The sequence below is a fragment of the Ailuropoda melanoleuca genome, chromosome 5, assembly GCF_002007445.2.
Source record: "Ailuropoda melanoleuca isolate Jingjing chromosome 5, ASM200744v2, whole genome shotgun sequence".
In the NCBI taxonomy this organism is placed as follows: Eukaryota; Metazoa; Chordata; class Mammalia; order Carnivora; family Ursidae; genus Ailuropoda; species Ailuropoda melanoleuca.
In genome coordinates this window covers 44,585,166-44,600,183 of record NC_048222.1, presented here as the reverse complement: position 1 = coordinate 44,600,183, position 15,018 = coordinate 44,585,166, and the positions used below count along the sequence as shown (strand labels likewise).

At 43.3% G+C, this 15,018-nt stretch overlaps 1 protein-coding gene across 13 annotated transcripts in view; it reads left to right on the top strand.

The window, feature by feature from the left end:
* Positions 1 to 15,018, top strand: part of TLN2 (talin 2) — a 422,904-nt gene that overhangs the window by 287,877 nt on the left and 120,009 nt on the right. For all 13 annotated transcript variants that reach the window (XM_034660877.1, XM_034660886.1, XM_034660882.1 and 10 more), the window contains 6 exons: positions 1,497 to 1,664; positions 2,852 to 3,146; positions 5,752 to 5,918; positions 9,094 to 9,222; positions 10,369 to 10,482; positions 12,500 to 12,613. In XM_034660877.1, coding sequence (XP_034516768.1) covers positions 1,497 to 1,664; positions 2,852 to 3,146; positions 5,752 to 5,918; positions 9,094 to 9,222; positions 10,369 to 10,482; positions 12,500 to 12,613 — 987 coding nt within the window. The remainder of the gene's footprint in view (positions 1 to 1,496; positions 1,665 to 2,851; positions 3,147 to 5,751; positions 5,919 to 9,093; positions 9,223 to 10,368; positions 10,483 to 12,499; positions 12,614 to 15,018) is intronic.

The window sequence follows — 15,018 nt, the reverse complement described above, 5'->3', positions numbered from 1 at the left end:
GAATACTGTGACCCACTTCGGAAAGATATTTTTAAAAATCTTGTAAATAATTTGTGGCATTCAAGTTGAGTGTTCGCTCACACCGAGATAGGTGTTCAAGAACTGTAACTTCACAGACCGTGTTGGGCGGAATTTCTGAAAGTTACAAGGCAGACAAGTGCCAATCAGATCCTAAAGGCATCTTCAACTTTTAGAACCTCAGGCTTTGCTTTTTCCTTGGATATCTAATAAACATCAGAGACCTTAAAGAAAGACTGGACTAAATAAACTGCTCTTTTAAGACTGCTTGGTTTTTCTCCATTTTAAAATCAGCTTACGTGGTAGATTTATGGGTTTCTGATTTGCCTGGATAGCGAATAGTTTCTGCTCTGTGTAACATGGTGCAGGCTGAACATTCTCTCCAATATATCTTCTCATAAAATATCTCCTTGTAAAGACTCTGTGGGTGCCCTTTGCATTCAGAATCAAAAGTGCTTTTCATTATCTGATGAATTAATAAAGACTCCTGACCACATTTCCTCTGGGAGAAAGCCTTGACATGTTTGTTCAAAATAAAGACAGCTCATATGTTTGGGATGTGTTTGGGAAGGCATTTCCAAACCAAATAAACTACCTGCGATACTAACAGCAAAGAAGCAAATTAAATGTTAACAGTGGTTATTCTTTTGTCACACAGATGGGTGACAAATCTGGTAGGCTAAATCAAAGGATTCTCCATCCTGCAGACAGAATGCCTTTTTGTGGAGTCGAAGCATAAACTGATCTACAAAGGCTCAAAGCTCCTTACATCTTCAGTGGGGTCGTAGCTCATAGCTAGTTTATTTATGTTGGCTCCCTTTCCACTTCTCATAATTTCATCCCTATCCAGAAGACTGCAGAGCACTGAGAATACCTCATGTTCAGAGCACTCGTTGGCTCTCGAGCTGTACGTATTGTCTGTGTGTGACCAACATTGCCCTCTGGAGGCAGAGATGTGGCTGAATTTCTGATGGTACCTTGGATCCTTGTGCAAAATGGAAATCCAAATGATAAATTTTCGAATGACGGCAGGGCGTGATGAGTTGGAGGCCATGAATTCTGTCCTTCCTACAGCATGTTGTATGTATGGCATCTGGTTATATTTCCAGCTTTCCTTGAGCTACTGCTTCGACCACACATTCAAGAGACTTAAGACTCTCAGTGTTGAGAAGTACATGAATGTGTATCAGTGGTTAAAATAAAAACCCTCCCCTGAAATCGCCCTATTTTAGATTTAAACCTTATGCTACTTAATGTATAGGAGACTATGTCATTAGTCTCTTTCTTTAATTACACCAAAGGGTGAGTTGACATTTCAGAAAAATAAGTGGAAAGAATATTCTTATGAAGGACTGGAAAGAAAAAGTTCAAATGGACTTTTAATAAAATGCTTAAGTGGACACCACGTTTTATTTCTAGGCTGTAAAGGGGCATTTTAAAAAAAAAGTAAATGACCGTTTTTTTATTCCCCATTTTAGGATGTTTTAATGAGTTTGGCCAAAGCTGTTGCCAATGCTGCTGCCATGTTGGTACTAAAGGCAAAGAATGTCGCCCAAGTAGCCGAAGACACAGTCCTGCAGAACAGGGTGATTGCTGCTGCCACCCAGTGTGCCCTCTCTACCTCCCAGCTTGTGGCGTGTGCCAAGGTAAGCCAGCTGGCACCGCGGGCCCTATCCTGCAAGTGTCACGTGCTTTGGTCTGCCTCCAGTCACTGGGGGAGAACACAGGCAGAATTTTTTTTAAATTGTCTGAGATTTAGAGCTTGCTTCAGGTGTTGTCTTTTAGATGGCACAGTAAGATTGTGGCATGAACTGCCCCATTGTGCTTTTATCATTTGTTCATTGCCCAAGTCCTTAGGCAGGGGTCCTTGTCTGTGTCTCATGGCCATTTCTGCTTGCAGATCGCCATGTCTCCCCTTTGGACTTCTCAATGTGTCCTGCACACAGAGAGTTCTTGCATTGTACAGAAGTGTAGTAGAGCATTGTGAATGGGTTCGTAGATAACCTGCCGCGCTGCACAGTGCTAGAGTGAGGGTAATCAGGATTCAGTTCATTGTCGCCCATCATCATGTGCACAGTCTGGGTGTCAAACTTCACCTTGTTGAGCACATCATCCCCAGTTTGCCGAGGAGGGAACTGAGGCCCCTAAATGTTCGTAAGTAGCTTGAGGTCACAGAAGTCTTCCATGGCAGAACTAGGGTAATCTCGGGCCTGTTGGATTTCACGTACCCTTTCCTCACCACCATGTGTTCATGTATCAGAAGACGGGAGGTGTCCTCAACTTGATGACATAACGTGTTCTATAGACCTGGGACCAGCTTAGCCTGGCATTTCCTATCCTGTGGTGGGATTTGCAGTGTCAGATGGAGGCGTCCTGATAGTATCACTCCTTCTTTCCTTGTGTACCCTCCAATTACCCACAGGTAGCTGACAGAATCCCCCTGTTCTTTAAAATACCAAGAGGTGTAGAGTTCCAGATGTCTTTGGAAAAGAAATACATTCCCTTAGTCTTGTTATCCTAGCTCAGAGGACTCAAGTTAGAGGTTCCTAAAAGGAGGAGGTATGACATAAACCAGAAATTTCTCTCTGTGGAAGTTGTCAGTAGTATAGTTAGGTATCACTGATGAAGATAAAAATTAGTGGGCATCAAAAGTCATCAAGATAGAGAGAAATCGTGAAGTATGAGAAACCGTAGTGAGGGCTAGTGTAATCCCTAGTCCTCTAGGTAAGGGACTGAGATGCAGAGTAAGAAGGGACTTGGTGGAAATGCTAGGGCGCAGTGGGGACTGAGAGTTGACCCTCAGTGCCCCAGATCTGCTCCTTTCTCACTTTAGGTGGTGAGCCCCACCATCAGCTCCCCCGTATGCCAGGAGCAGCTGATTGAAGCAGGGAAGCTCGTGGACCGCTCAGTGGAGAACTGTGTCCGCGCCTGCCAGGCAGCCACTGATGACAGTGAGCTCCTGAAGCAGGTCAGCGCAGCGGCCAGCGTGGTCAGCCAGGCCCTGCACGATCTCCTGCAGCACGTGCGACAGTTTGCCAGCCGAGGAGAGCCCATCGGCCGCTACGACCAGGCCACCGACACCATCATGTGTGTCACTGAGAGCATCTTCAGCTCCATGGGCGATGCTGGTGAGGGGCTATGCTGGTGAGGGGCTATGCTGGTGAGGGGTGATGCTAGTGAGGGGCAATGCTGTGGGTGGACGGGTCCCCTTGGGGTTTCCTTGTGGTGACAGTTGTGAGTAGAAAGGTACAGCTGCTTGGTGAGGCAAGTTGTCATCAGCCTCTGTCAGAGACTTCCTCACTGATGCTGGGAGAAAGATGGAAGACTCCTAATGTTCCCTTCCATAGCAACACTTAAAGAGTTCATTAACTAGGCTTTTTAAATAACTTCTTGGCAAATCCCATTTGTTTGAAGAAACATGTTGGATGTGGCATGGTAAAGTTGATGCAGCCACAGGAAGAGACAGGAATGAAGCTTGGAAGGAAAACTGTATTCTACTCACAGATCCCAGAGAAAGGGTCACCACATGCCATGTGGGGTCCCAGGGGAAGCATCGGGTTGGGTCAGGTTGCAGAAGACAGGAGTGAGGGGAAGAGCTTAGGTTGTGGCCTTTATTGGGATTTCTGTTGGAAAGGCAAGGCAGGGCAGGGTGAGCAGCTGAGGGCTGCTTAGTTTGACTGTTTTCAGCAGGCTGTACACTACCAGGGTGATCCGTAGTTGCCTGGTATCAGGCCCTGGGATGATTGAGGCCTAAGGACATTGCCTCCAGGGCTGTCCTGGCCAGATAGAGGAGGTGCGGCTCCGGGCTGATTAGTTTGTGTATCCACGGCGTGCTCCCGGCTGGACTTCTGCTATCTCTAAAAGTTGGCTAGTCTTCAGAAGGGCAGAAACATTTTTTGAAGATGCCAAACATCATAATATACAGAAAATTTAAAATAGGTACAATGTACCTTTCAGTCTATTAGTTGAAAAGTAAGTCTTCCCAGACCCAGTCCATCTCTACCCATCTAAATCTCCAGATTTGGCAACTTACCAATTTCTATTTTACATATCCAGAAATTTTTGATCTTCCTACAGTCTCACGTGTGTGTGTGTGTGTGTATAACACCATCTTTCTTTTTATATAAATGAAATTGCATTATTTATACTCTTCTGCAACCTTTTTCTCTTAATACATCTTATTTTTCATGTTGACCTATATGCTAGTCTTTTTAATGGCAACATAATATTCTATTCCATGGAATTCTATCATAATTTACTTAACCAGTTGTCTTTAAATAGACATGTAGATCTTTTCCAAGTTTTTTGGTTTGCTTCTTTGTTTTGCTTTAACAAAAATAATACTACAGTAACTATTTTTATAAAAATATCTTGGTTTACTTTTGGGGCGATATGTAATAAGTGGAATTTCTGAACCAGTAAGTATGTACAATTTTTTTTATATGAACCTTCTTTCCAGAAAGACACTGTGGTTTGGAACCCTACCAGTAGTTTGTAAAAGGTTTGTTTTCTTCCTTGTCAGCACAGAGCCATTCTTTATAACAAGTATTTAAAACAAACAAACAAATAAGTAAAAACGTGTGCTTTTCTGTATCTTCCTTACATGATTTAAGATCGGAATACTCTGCACATTTGGGGTTTTGTTTTTGTTTTTTAATAAACCTTTTATTTTGGAATACTGTCACATTTACAGAGACATTGCAGAGGTTATACAGAGAGTTCTTACATACCCTTCCCATTTTCCCTCATTTTTTGCATCTTCCCTAACGCACAGCACATTTGTCAGGACTAGGAGATTAACCTTGATGCCTAAGTGTTCACTACTGACATGATTCCGATTTCGCCAGTTTTTCCACTCACATTCTTTTACCATCCCAGGATCTAATCCACAATACCTTGAATTTAGCACATTTTGATTTTGATGAAAGCTTTTTTCCCCCCTCTTTAATGTCACAGTGTTTTGGCATCCTTCTTAAATGACCTTTGGGAGAGGAAAAATTCCCTTACGTTTGAGTAGTTTTATTTTAAATGTTTACTCTTATCCCCTCCTACTTCTAAAAGAAAATTGAAATAGATACCAATAAAATCACAGGAACAGTAAAACCAAACAATTACTAGTAATAAGATCAAAACCAGCACTGGGAAGAAAAGGGTGAGCAAACAGAAAACTAATAGGAAAAACTGAGCCAAGGCAAATCATAGCAATTGAGCATGAACCTGAGGTCTGTGCTTCCTATTAGTGAGAGCCAAATGACACAAATACAGTGGATAGTGGATCATGTGGTATTATTCATCTGGAGTTTGGTGACCTAGAAATTCTTCCAAATTTTAAAAATAATGTTTATGCTGTTATGCAGCGTTTATTATAAGGACTTTGTGTAAGTGGTTCTTGACGTGAGGTAAATAATATTTTCTAAATAAATATTTACTAAGTCGCATAATAAATCCACATAATTTTGTTCCCTGCCTTCTCTTTCAAAAGAATTCCTCTTTGCTTCGTGGTGTCCTATTTATCCCTCAGAGTTGGAGATGGAAGTTGGATGTGTTTGGGGTGTATAGTCCTGGTAGCCATGGGGAGTACTTCCAGTCCTGGGTCTAAGTGGGCTGCATTGCTTAGGACTAGAGCTTGGGGGCTGCCTTCTCTCTGTCCCTCTTGCCGGAGGCATGGAGACCAGGCTGCTGGTTTTGAGCTTTAGAAAGCAGACAGATGGCATCCTCAATCCCGTCCCGTAGGTGAAATGGTGCGCCAGGCCCGGGTCCTGGCCCAGGCCACCTCAGACCTCGTCAATGCCATGAGGTCGGATGCAGAAGCTGAAATCGACATGGAGAATTCAAAGAAGCTCCTGGCAGCCGCGAAACTCCTGGCCGACTCCACCGCTCGCATGGTGGAAGCTGCAAAGGTATTGCATTGATTTTGTTCAATGGAAAAGGGGACGTTATTAAGAGTTAGGATTCGGAAGGTACCCTGAAGAGAAAGAAGGGTCAGCTGAGTGTGCACTTTTGTGGGTTAAAACCTATATGGTTGTGTAACATTTAGCTCTGTTGCATTGGGAAAGGAGAAGGGCATGGAACATGAGAATAACACTCTTTGAGGGGGTGGTGCTGACTCAGCTCTAGACGAGAAAGTGCCTACTTAGCGCTCTCTGTCCGTGGGGTTATCGCCATCGGCTTGTTGCAAAAGGTGATTCATTGAAACTGGAGATTGTCAACAGCAGATTCAAATAGGCTGTTCTTTTGCCTGCAACCTGAATATTACTTTGTCCTCCATTTGACTTCTCAACTAAACTCCTATCAAGATTTTACATAGTAGAGTGCTTCCTGCCTCACTGTTCTTCCAATCCCAGTAGCAGTTTTAAATATTATATAACAGCTGGAATGAAGAGTTACGAGTCAGCTTTCTGCTTTTTGGACAGCTCTGCCTTAGCATGTGGCTTCTAAAAGCCAATGATTCTTATCTCGGAGCTCTGTTTCAGAGCCCCCCATAAAACATTAAAATGCACGTGTCTCAGTTCCGCCCCTCCCCCCAAGACCCTGATTCACAAGGTCACTGGTGGGAGGACGGTGTGTGTATGTGCAGGTCAGTTCCACCTCGAGGTGAGAACTGTATTAAATGGATAAAGCTATATTTTTCTATGTTCTTCTTTTTGTTATGCAGCCAGCATACGTTTTTGGTGGAAATAATAGAAAATGCAGATGAATATAAATTAAAAAAAAAAAAACTACCTTCAACTTCATATGCCTAAGATAACATGTTTAATGTATTTCTCTGCATATTAAGATTCATTAAAAGCCCCCACATCGTACCCTAACCTCCCTGGCCTCCAACAGAATACTAGTGCGTCTCAACCTACCTGGCATGTGAATTCACTTAAAATGTGTTTCACTTAATGTGGGCTATGACATGTGGTGAATCACATAGAACTTCCTCGACCGACTCACCATTGTAGTCCCTGAGGGACTGTGATTTCTTGGAGGTACCTCATGAATTAGGCTGAAGAGAAACCCAAGGAGGGGCAGGGTCTGGACTTCCTTCCTCTGTCCCCTGAACCCTGTTTCAGCTGAGAAGCTCTGCCCTTAACCATCCCTTTTAGCCAAAAATATACATCAGGGTTTTGTGCAGTGGTTAATTTCTTTATGGGTTTTATGAGTTTTGCCCCCTGCTTCTAAGTAAGTCTAAACATAACTATTTCAAGCAAACCTTCGTGTTCACAAAAATTAATTGGCAGACTGGAAAGAACCTTAGTGTAAAATCTAATCAGCCCCTACTTAACAAGTAGGAAAATTAGAACTCAAAACGATGAAGCCTACTATCACGTAATCAAGATTGAGCCAGCACCAGTGTTTCTACATGTGCAGTGCTCGCCAGATGTTACTGAATGTACCAAGTCACCAGAAACTTGTTTCAGTATTTATTTTTTATTATTTCTATCAGATGGGACAGTTGTGTTTCTATACATTATTTTTGGTAAAAGTTGTCACTTGGTCTTCATGAAAGTATTTTAATTTGCTGAATTTTGTTGGAAGCTAAAGAGCCTATGATGGTTAGAGCTCCAAAAAATATATTTAATGTAGAGAAAAAAAATACATTTCATAACCAGTAGCTAAGATTCCAGGCCAAGATTAGTACCTCATATCTAATGTACATTCATCATGAAAGAGACGTTGCTAAGGAAGGATCCAGATGCCCACTTCAGAGTCAAGTGCAGAAATGATGGTTTCTTGCTGCCCAAGATACCAAAGGAAGGCAAGTGTAAGAGTGGTTTAAACACCTATGATCAAGAAAATAAAATGATTTTCCTAAATTTTCAAAAGAATACGAAAGTAACCTAATCTTTCACACATGAAATACAAAAACAGAATTTTTTTTAGTTGCTAGAAACACAAAGTCGAGACTCCTTCAAGTGTTTACAGTTTGAAAGACTAGAAGATTCCCTTCAAAAGGATTGCCAGAACACTTCCATCACAGATGTTAAAACTGTTCCAGCCAGGATGAATTCCTATCACTTCTATAAATAGTTCAAAGAAATAGATTCTTATAAATGGTCAATTTGGCAGGTTGGCCATTTGGAAAATGGAGACATTGGAAAATCGATTTTCAATAATTGGCATGTGTTTCTGCTTTTGTCTCTGCCTTGTGAGCAAACATTATCACCCTTAAGTGTTCATGAAAAGAAACTCCTTCATCTGTGTACATTAAGAACTGGTCTTAGAACATGCAGACTCAGTGAGAAAAGTCTGAGTCGCTACTTCGGTGGCAGGTGGGAGTGGAAGGCTGGATGTGCTTTCAGTCTGTTACTTATCGTGCAGTAAAATTATGTCCTCTTCCCACATTACCGTTAGCTTTTTCCCTACTTCACAGTTCCACCCATCTACATAAAATCCATTTGCTTTCCTAAGACACTTGAACCTACAGCCACACGGTGTGGCCGGGGTACGTGCATGGCACCTTTCTCTTTCCCTGCCAAGATAAAGGGGTGTGGGATATCTCTCATTATTTCAGTCCAGTAGAGTACCAGCTCTACTTTGCTATACTCTCCAACTCAGGTTTTCCAGGGATGCAGTTTCGAGCATGGTCTTGCTTGAACAATATTTCCTTGTAGTATTATTTGGGTGGCGTTCCCAGCCCCTGTTTATCCTATGTTCTTAGCCCATCCACATTAACCAGTGCTACAAGACAGGAGAATCTTTCAGCAGTGATGTGCGTCTGTCACTCCAAGTAAAATAAAATTCTCCCTGAGAGATTTGGGCAGGCAGGAGATTGATCTTAACATCTTTGAAACCATGGATATCTGACCACAAGTTAATTTACATGGATGACCAAGGCCACGATCTCAAGGGTTTAATTATTGCCATTGGATTTCTCCTGTTTCCTGCTGCAGCTTTGAAGCATCCCCTGGCAGATTTTTTATGTTGTTATGAAATGAAATATCTTTATTGTAAAGATACTGTTTGAAGCATTTGCTCTGTCTTCCAGATACTTTGTATTACCAGGAGAAAGTAAAACGGAAGGCCTGAGTTCAGCATTTGTGGCATGCTGCCCCATGGACCTCTCACAAAATCTCTTCTCCTTCTCAGGGGGCTGCAGCCAATCCAGAGAATGAAGACCAGCAGCAGAGACTGAGAGAAGCTGCGGAAGGTCTCCGGGTGGCGACCAACGCCGCAGCCCAGAACGCCATAAAGAAAAAAATTGTCAACCGACTGGAGGTAGGTAAAGAGGCTGGTTTTCTACGACGTCTATTTCAGACTGCAGAGTTTATTTAAAAGAGTAACCAAATTAATAAGGCAATGCCCATATAAAGGAAGCTAAATCAAGATTAACGATCTAGTTGAATGGTTAAGGTCCTCATAAACAATTTGAAATGTTGCTTTAGGTATCTTGTACATTTAGGTTCAGTGGCACATGGACACTTTGAAAAATAGCTTCAGCTCATGGTTTTAGTCAGCAAAGAGTTTTCTGAATTTAGCAATCTTGAATAGAATTCAATTTTTTTTTTCAGAAGGAAATAGGAATTTTTCCCCCCCTGGCATTAAGGGATGCCCATGTTCAGAAAGGACTTTTAGATAAAAATATATATATTTTGTCAGAGGCAGTGACTCTCTGAGGACTCCTAGTAGAAAATGCAGACCTGGAATGACTGGAGAATGGGGATTAGGCTTTGGTGGAGAGGGGTGGAATGGAGTAATAAGACAATATTTTTGTCATTTTTCAGAACGTGTATTTCTTCTGGGGCAAGGGGGAGGAAATAGCAGTAAACACAAACTCTGTAAGAAAATAAATTTCTCTCACAAACGTACACGGGAGCCTTTTACACTAAAATTTGGGAGGTTGGAGGCCGAGAACTTGCCTGACAAATCCCTCCATGTAGTCTGCCAGATTCTGGAACAAAACTGGCATCCTTGTTCTTGGAAGGATGTGGAGGCACAATTAAGAACTCTGGTGGGGAAGTCTGGGCCTTTCTGAAGCAAGGCTTCCCACGGGTGGCAAGAGGAGAGCCCTGAGCACACCAGCGTTTGCGCTGCTCGTGGGAAAAAACCAATTCCCCTAAAACGTTTAGACTTGATGCCACTTATCGGTGCCATCGTGGTCTTGGAATTAATTGTCCCTTATCTTTTTGAGAGAGACAAATGAACACTGGAACTTGAGCTTTCAAGCGTGCCTGTCTTTATTGCTTGTCCCAGGGATTGTAAACCACAGGGAAATAACAGGGCATTGTTAGGTGAGGCTCATCAGAAGGCAGAGTCTGGGCCTGGAGCGCCCTTTCTTACACGGGCAGCTCTTCCGTGCCAGGCCCTCAGCGGGAGGGGGGCACACTCAAAGCCTGGCTCACCTCCTGTCGCTCTCCTCTCCAGGTGGCAGCCAAGCAGGCTGCAGCCGCTGCCACGCAGACCATCGCTGCCTCCCAGAACGCGGCCGTGTCCAACAAGAACCCTGCTGCCCAGCAGCAGCTGGTCCAGAGCTGCAAGGTGAGCTTCTGGCCACTGTAGATGATGCTGATAGCATTAGAGGGCCAAGTGCCGGATAATTCGGTTATGACTGATCATCCAGGCCCCTGTTGCAGTTTGTTCAAGCTCCCCTGTTCCAGGTGCGCACGCGCGCGCGCACGTCTGGTTTTTGTCTCATAAGTGGATGGCCCGTGTCTGAAGGGAGAGTATGGTGCTTTTTCCAGCATTGTCTTTCCTTTGTCTAGATTCTTTACTTTCTCTTCAAGAGACCACATTGAGGAGGACCAATAACAAGGCCGATTTAGGGCTCTGGAATAGTAACGAAGCATTGAAATTCCAGAGTGCCTTTCTCCCTCTGAGAGGTGGGCCTTTGCCTTCAGTGTGTGCTGGTAGGAAAGCTGATTCCCTGCTTTGCACGGATTGCACCCGGAGGGTTTATTTCATCCCGTGTGGCCTCAGTGACAATGTGCTTTCAGGCTTTCTATTGTTGCGTGTTTGGTCTTCTGAGACCTGGGCCTTGATAGCATGTTGAAGCCAACATGCTCCAAAGGGCCCAGTGAACACCTTTGTTGCTGCTCCTGAAGGCCCAGGGAGTTCGCCCTCCCAGGAGACCCCTGAACGGTGCCAGACACAACACGTGATTGCGTCGCCATTGCCCACGTGTTGTCAGTATGTCTCCCAAAGGTGTTTGCAGTGAGCAGTGGGGGCTGAGTGGAGAGCTGGATCTTTGCCAAGGTTTGAGAGTTGACTTCACTATCCCTCCTTTTTCACATCTCCTCTGTGATACGGTTCCCATGGGCATGGTGATGTGACTTCTACCTCAGGGATGGTTTACTTCTGAGGAGAACCTCCCAGAGCCCTCCAGCTCCTGATTCTGGGTTCTCTGAGGCCAGCACCCCCCTGAGGAGCAGAAAAGCGTCAGCGATGCCATAAGGCCCTGTCCTCGGGACTTCGTGGTGAACGAAGGGATTTTCCTGCGAGCCAGTTCCCTGTAAGGGAGGTTGTGTTGTCTTTTAGAGCCTCAAGTCAGCTGCCAGCACGGGTGAGAAAACTCTTCTCAGAGAGCACTTGCTGCTCGTGTCCAGGACAATCCTACAGGATGAAATACCTCCCACCCCTTTTTGCAGAGACTGAAGATACTCAGTGTCTGGGAGTCACTGTCAGGAAATGAGAGCTTTACTATGTATCAGGCTGCAGGGGAGAGAGGAAAGTGGACCAGACTACCGGAGCCAGTCTGAAGAGGATCTCAGGAAAATCTCATGGAAATATTTTTTTTTAACCCTTGCTGGAATGGGTTCCCAAAAAAAGCAGGCTGGGATACACTTGGGACCTTCATCAGCAGTGGGGGCCACTGTGCTATGACTGTTGAGGACCTGGCCAGTCAAGTGAGGAGGGGTCACAGAGGGAAGAACACAGAAAAGGTTGTAGGCTGGTCTCATAAGGCACAGAAATGCTCTCCTCCCTCCCCCACCCTGGGCATTGGGATTTCCAGTTTGAGAAATGAGAAGGGCCACTCTGATCGAAGACCTGTAGTGACAGGAAAGGTGATGGACGGAACACGTACCTGCCAAGTGAGAAATCGAAGCACTGACGTAGGCTGGCAGATGAGTACTTCTCTTACTTCTTCTCATCATTGGACTGTGTGACTTGAGTTTATCTGCTGATGAATTGTATAGATTGTTTGCTTTGAAGCTCTAAACCGTAATTAGCCAGGTTGGTATTCGTTGCAAGTGGGCAAATGCTTTTAAGATCTCCTTACAGAGACTTGCACTGTGCTTAAATGTATTGGGACTTTCAGGAGCACAGGGTAGAGCATGTGTGGGCGACAGCTACCCGGATGTACTGTGTTAGGAGTCAGTGTTTGTAAGGACCCAGCTGGCTTACGAGTGCTGGGTAAATGCAAGGTTTGGGACAAGCATGGCCGCAGTGGAATAGAATAGCACATCCCCAAAACATCCATCCCTGGGGTCCTTTTCCACTCTGTTTTGGTCATTCACCATGTTGGGTGTGCTGTTTTAATTTTCTTTGCTTCCTGTAGGCGGTGGCCGATCACATCCCTCAGCTGGTCCAGGGGGTGAGAGGGAGCCAAGCCCAAGCAGAGGACCTTAGCGCCCAACTGGCTCTCATCATCTCCAGCCAGAACTTCCTCCAGGTAACAAACGCAGTCGCCTTGGTTGTGCCCAGAGCAGTGGGGTAGGGGGTGCCCTTTATTCTTAAGGAGAAGAATTACCCGGTTCCACAGCCAAGTCTTTGCAGTAAGCAGACCTTCAAATGCCTTCCCGTTATATTTCCACCTTCAAAAGAGGTGGATTTAGCTTGGCAAAGCAAAATGCTAATATGCAGGGAAATTGCCCTGGGAGATGGCCCATAAACCATTTTTCTTGGGAGCCTCATCTTTATTTCTCCTCTGTGAGGGAAAACATGTGATAAGTTGTAAGTTTTGTTGAACAGCCTGGTACTAGGTATTGCTCTAAGTTTTTCAGTTTCCAGAGAGTCTAATGCTGTTATTCACAGACTAGGGAAGAAGAAGTGGTAAGTGCATCTTCTCCAAAGGTGTGATCTTTTTTCGTGGCAGTTGTACAATTAGTAAGTGTTGTCTGTTTTTGCCGGCTGAGGGGTAGATTCACTTTAAGGAAAATAAAATGAGACTATTAAGTGGTAGGAAAACTCCCTTTTTGTATACTCGTTGTATGTAAATCCCTCAGCACTTCCTGTCTACTTGTATCTCCTGAACAGTTTATGAGATCAAGTGATCCCCTTCCTTGTCCTTTTCTAGTTGAACCTGTGGTTCTAGGACTCAACTGATAAGTCTATTGAGCTAATTTTCCAAGGGCTGTAACTCCAACACGAGCCAAAGGCAGACGCTTAACCGGCTGAGCCACCCAGGCGTCCCTGTCTACATTTTTTTAAATTGGGATTTATTGTATGTAGGCTCTGTTTTTCACATTAACATTTGTATTATGAGCATTTATGGTTTTGAATAATCTACCGTATGGCCACAGCTATGCACTCTGTTTAGCTTTTCCCTAGCCACTAGAGGTATGGGTTGTTTTCAATTACTTGCCATCATAAACAACCTGAGATAGGATAAAAGTCTTCATGTATGCTGAACTATTTATACTCCTCTGGAATTGTTAGGATAAATTCCTAGAAAGAGAATTGCAAGTGGCTTATTTTTATCTTGGGGACATTGAGCATTGTGGCTTGGACAGGTGTTTCTTTTCTCATTGGGGTGGTTCGAGGTCCTGGAGCCAGTTGTGTTGTCCCCACCGCTGGCAGGCTTCTAGGGTATTACGATAGAGCCATGTAGACATGTTTCAGGGTCCACTGTGTCCCCACTCTTACTTTTCCTTTTTCTTTCATTCTTTCAATTCTGCGATCATAGACACATCAGGTGGTTACAAGAATAAGGCAGAAATAAGTAGAACAGGAATTGACAGACCAAAGAGTTGAAAATGCTTTAAACTTCACTCATATGTGTTATAAAATTGCCCTTTTGAAAGGCTGAATAAATCTAAATTTACATGTAGCAAGGCATGGAGCACATTTTCTTATACATCTTTCCAAGTTGGGGAATCAACTGTTTAAAAACTAGGTTGTTGACAGTTTCTTAGTAGAGTTCTTATTGTTTGATTTTGCGTTTCCTTGATTGTCACAATATTCAGTATGTTTCGTGTTTTAGTTGTTTTTATTAAGTGAGGTTATCTACTCGCATTTCAGGCTGGCTTTTTTAAATGAATTCTATTTAAATATTAAAAATATTAACTTCTGTCATTAATGTCTATTTTCTGACACTTAAATTGTTTCAGCTTTATTAAGAGCAGTTTTATAACATCTATATTAAAGCCCCTAAAAGTGTATATTCTTTGGTCCAGACATTGTACTTTTAAAGTTTTATGCAAAGAAAATTATGAATGTGTGGAAAATTTTAGCTACAAAGCTATTTATCATACTATTGTTTATTCCACTGGAAAAAAATGGAAACATGCCAACAACACAGGACTAAGAATAACAGATGCATACAATGAAATACTATACAGCTATTAAAAATATAGAATATGTGAAACGGAGTTTGAAAAATAAAATAAATAGTATGATCTTGTTTTTGGAAGTATATATATGCGTGCGCACAGACATCTATGCATGGTGAGGTTATCCTGGTTAGTGAGATGTGATGTGACAGGTCATTTTCTTTCATTTTGTCCACCCACATTTTCTAAAGCAGTCTATTTGGATGTATTAGAAATACAGATTAAAGGGCTGTTCTAAGAAACAAAGAAATGTATTTAATAAACTCTCTTTGAAATCTGTTTTAAATGAGAATTTCAAGCCACCATCCTAATTTTGCCCGTCTCAATGACCCATCTTTTTTTTCCTTTTTCTTAACACTTCTAGAGCGTGCTGCCCAAGAGTATCTGATCTGGGGTGGCAGTTTTCAGCGGTAGTCTAGACGGTCTCGATATTCCTTGTTTTAGGGCTAAGTTCTGGCTGATGTGCGGCACTGCTGTTGGGGTCTCTCCTCCAACTTCTGCTTCTCAGGAGCCGACTCGCTCTCTG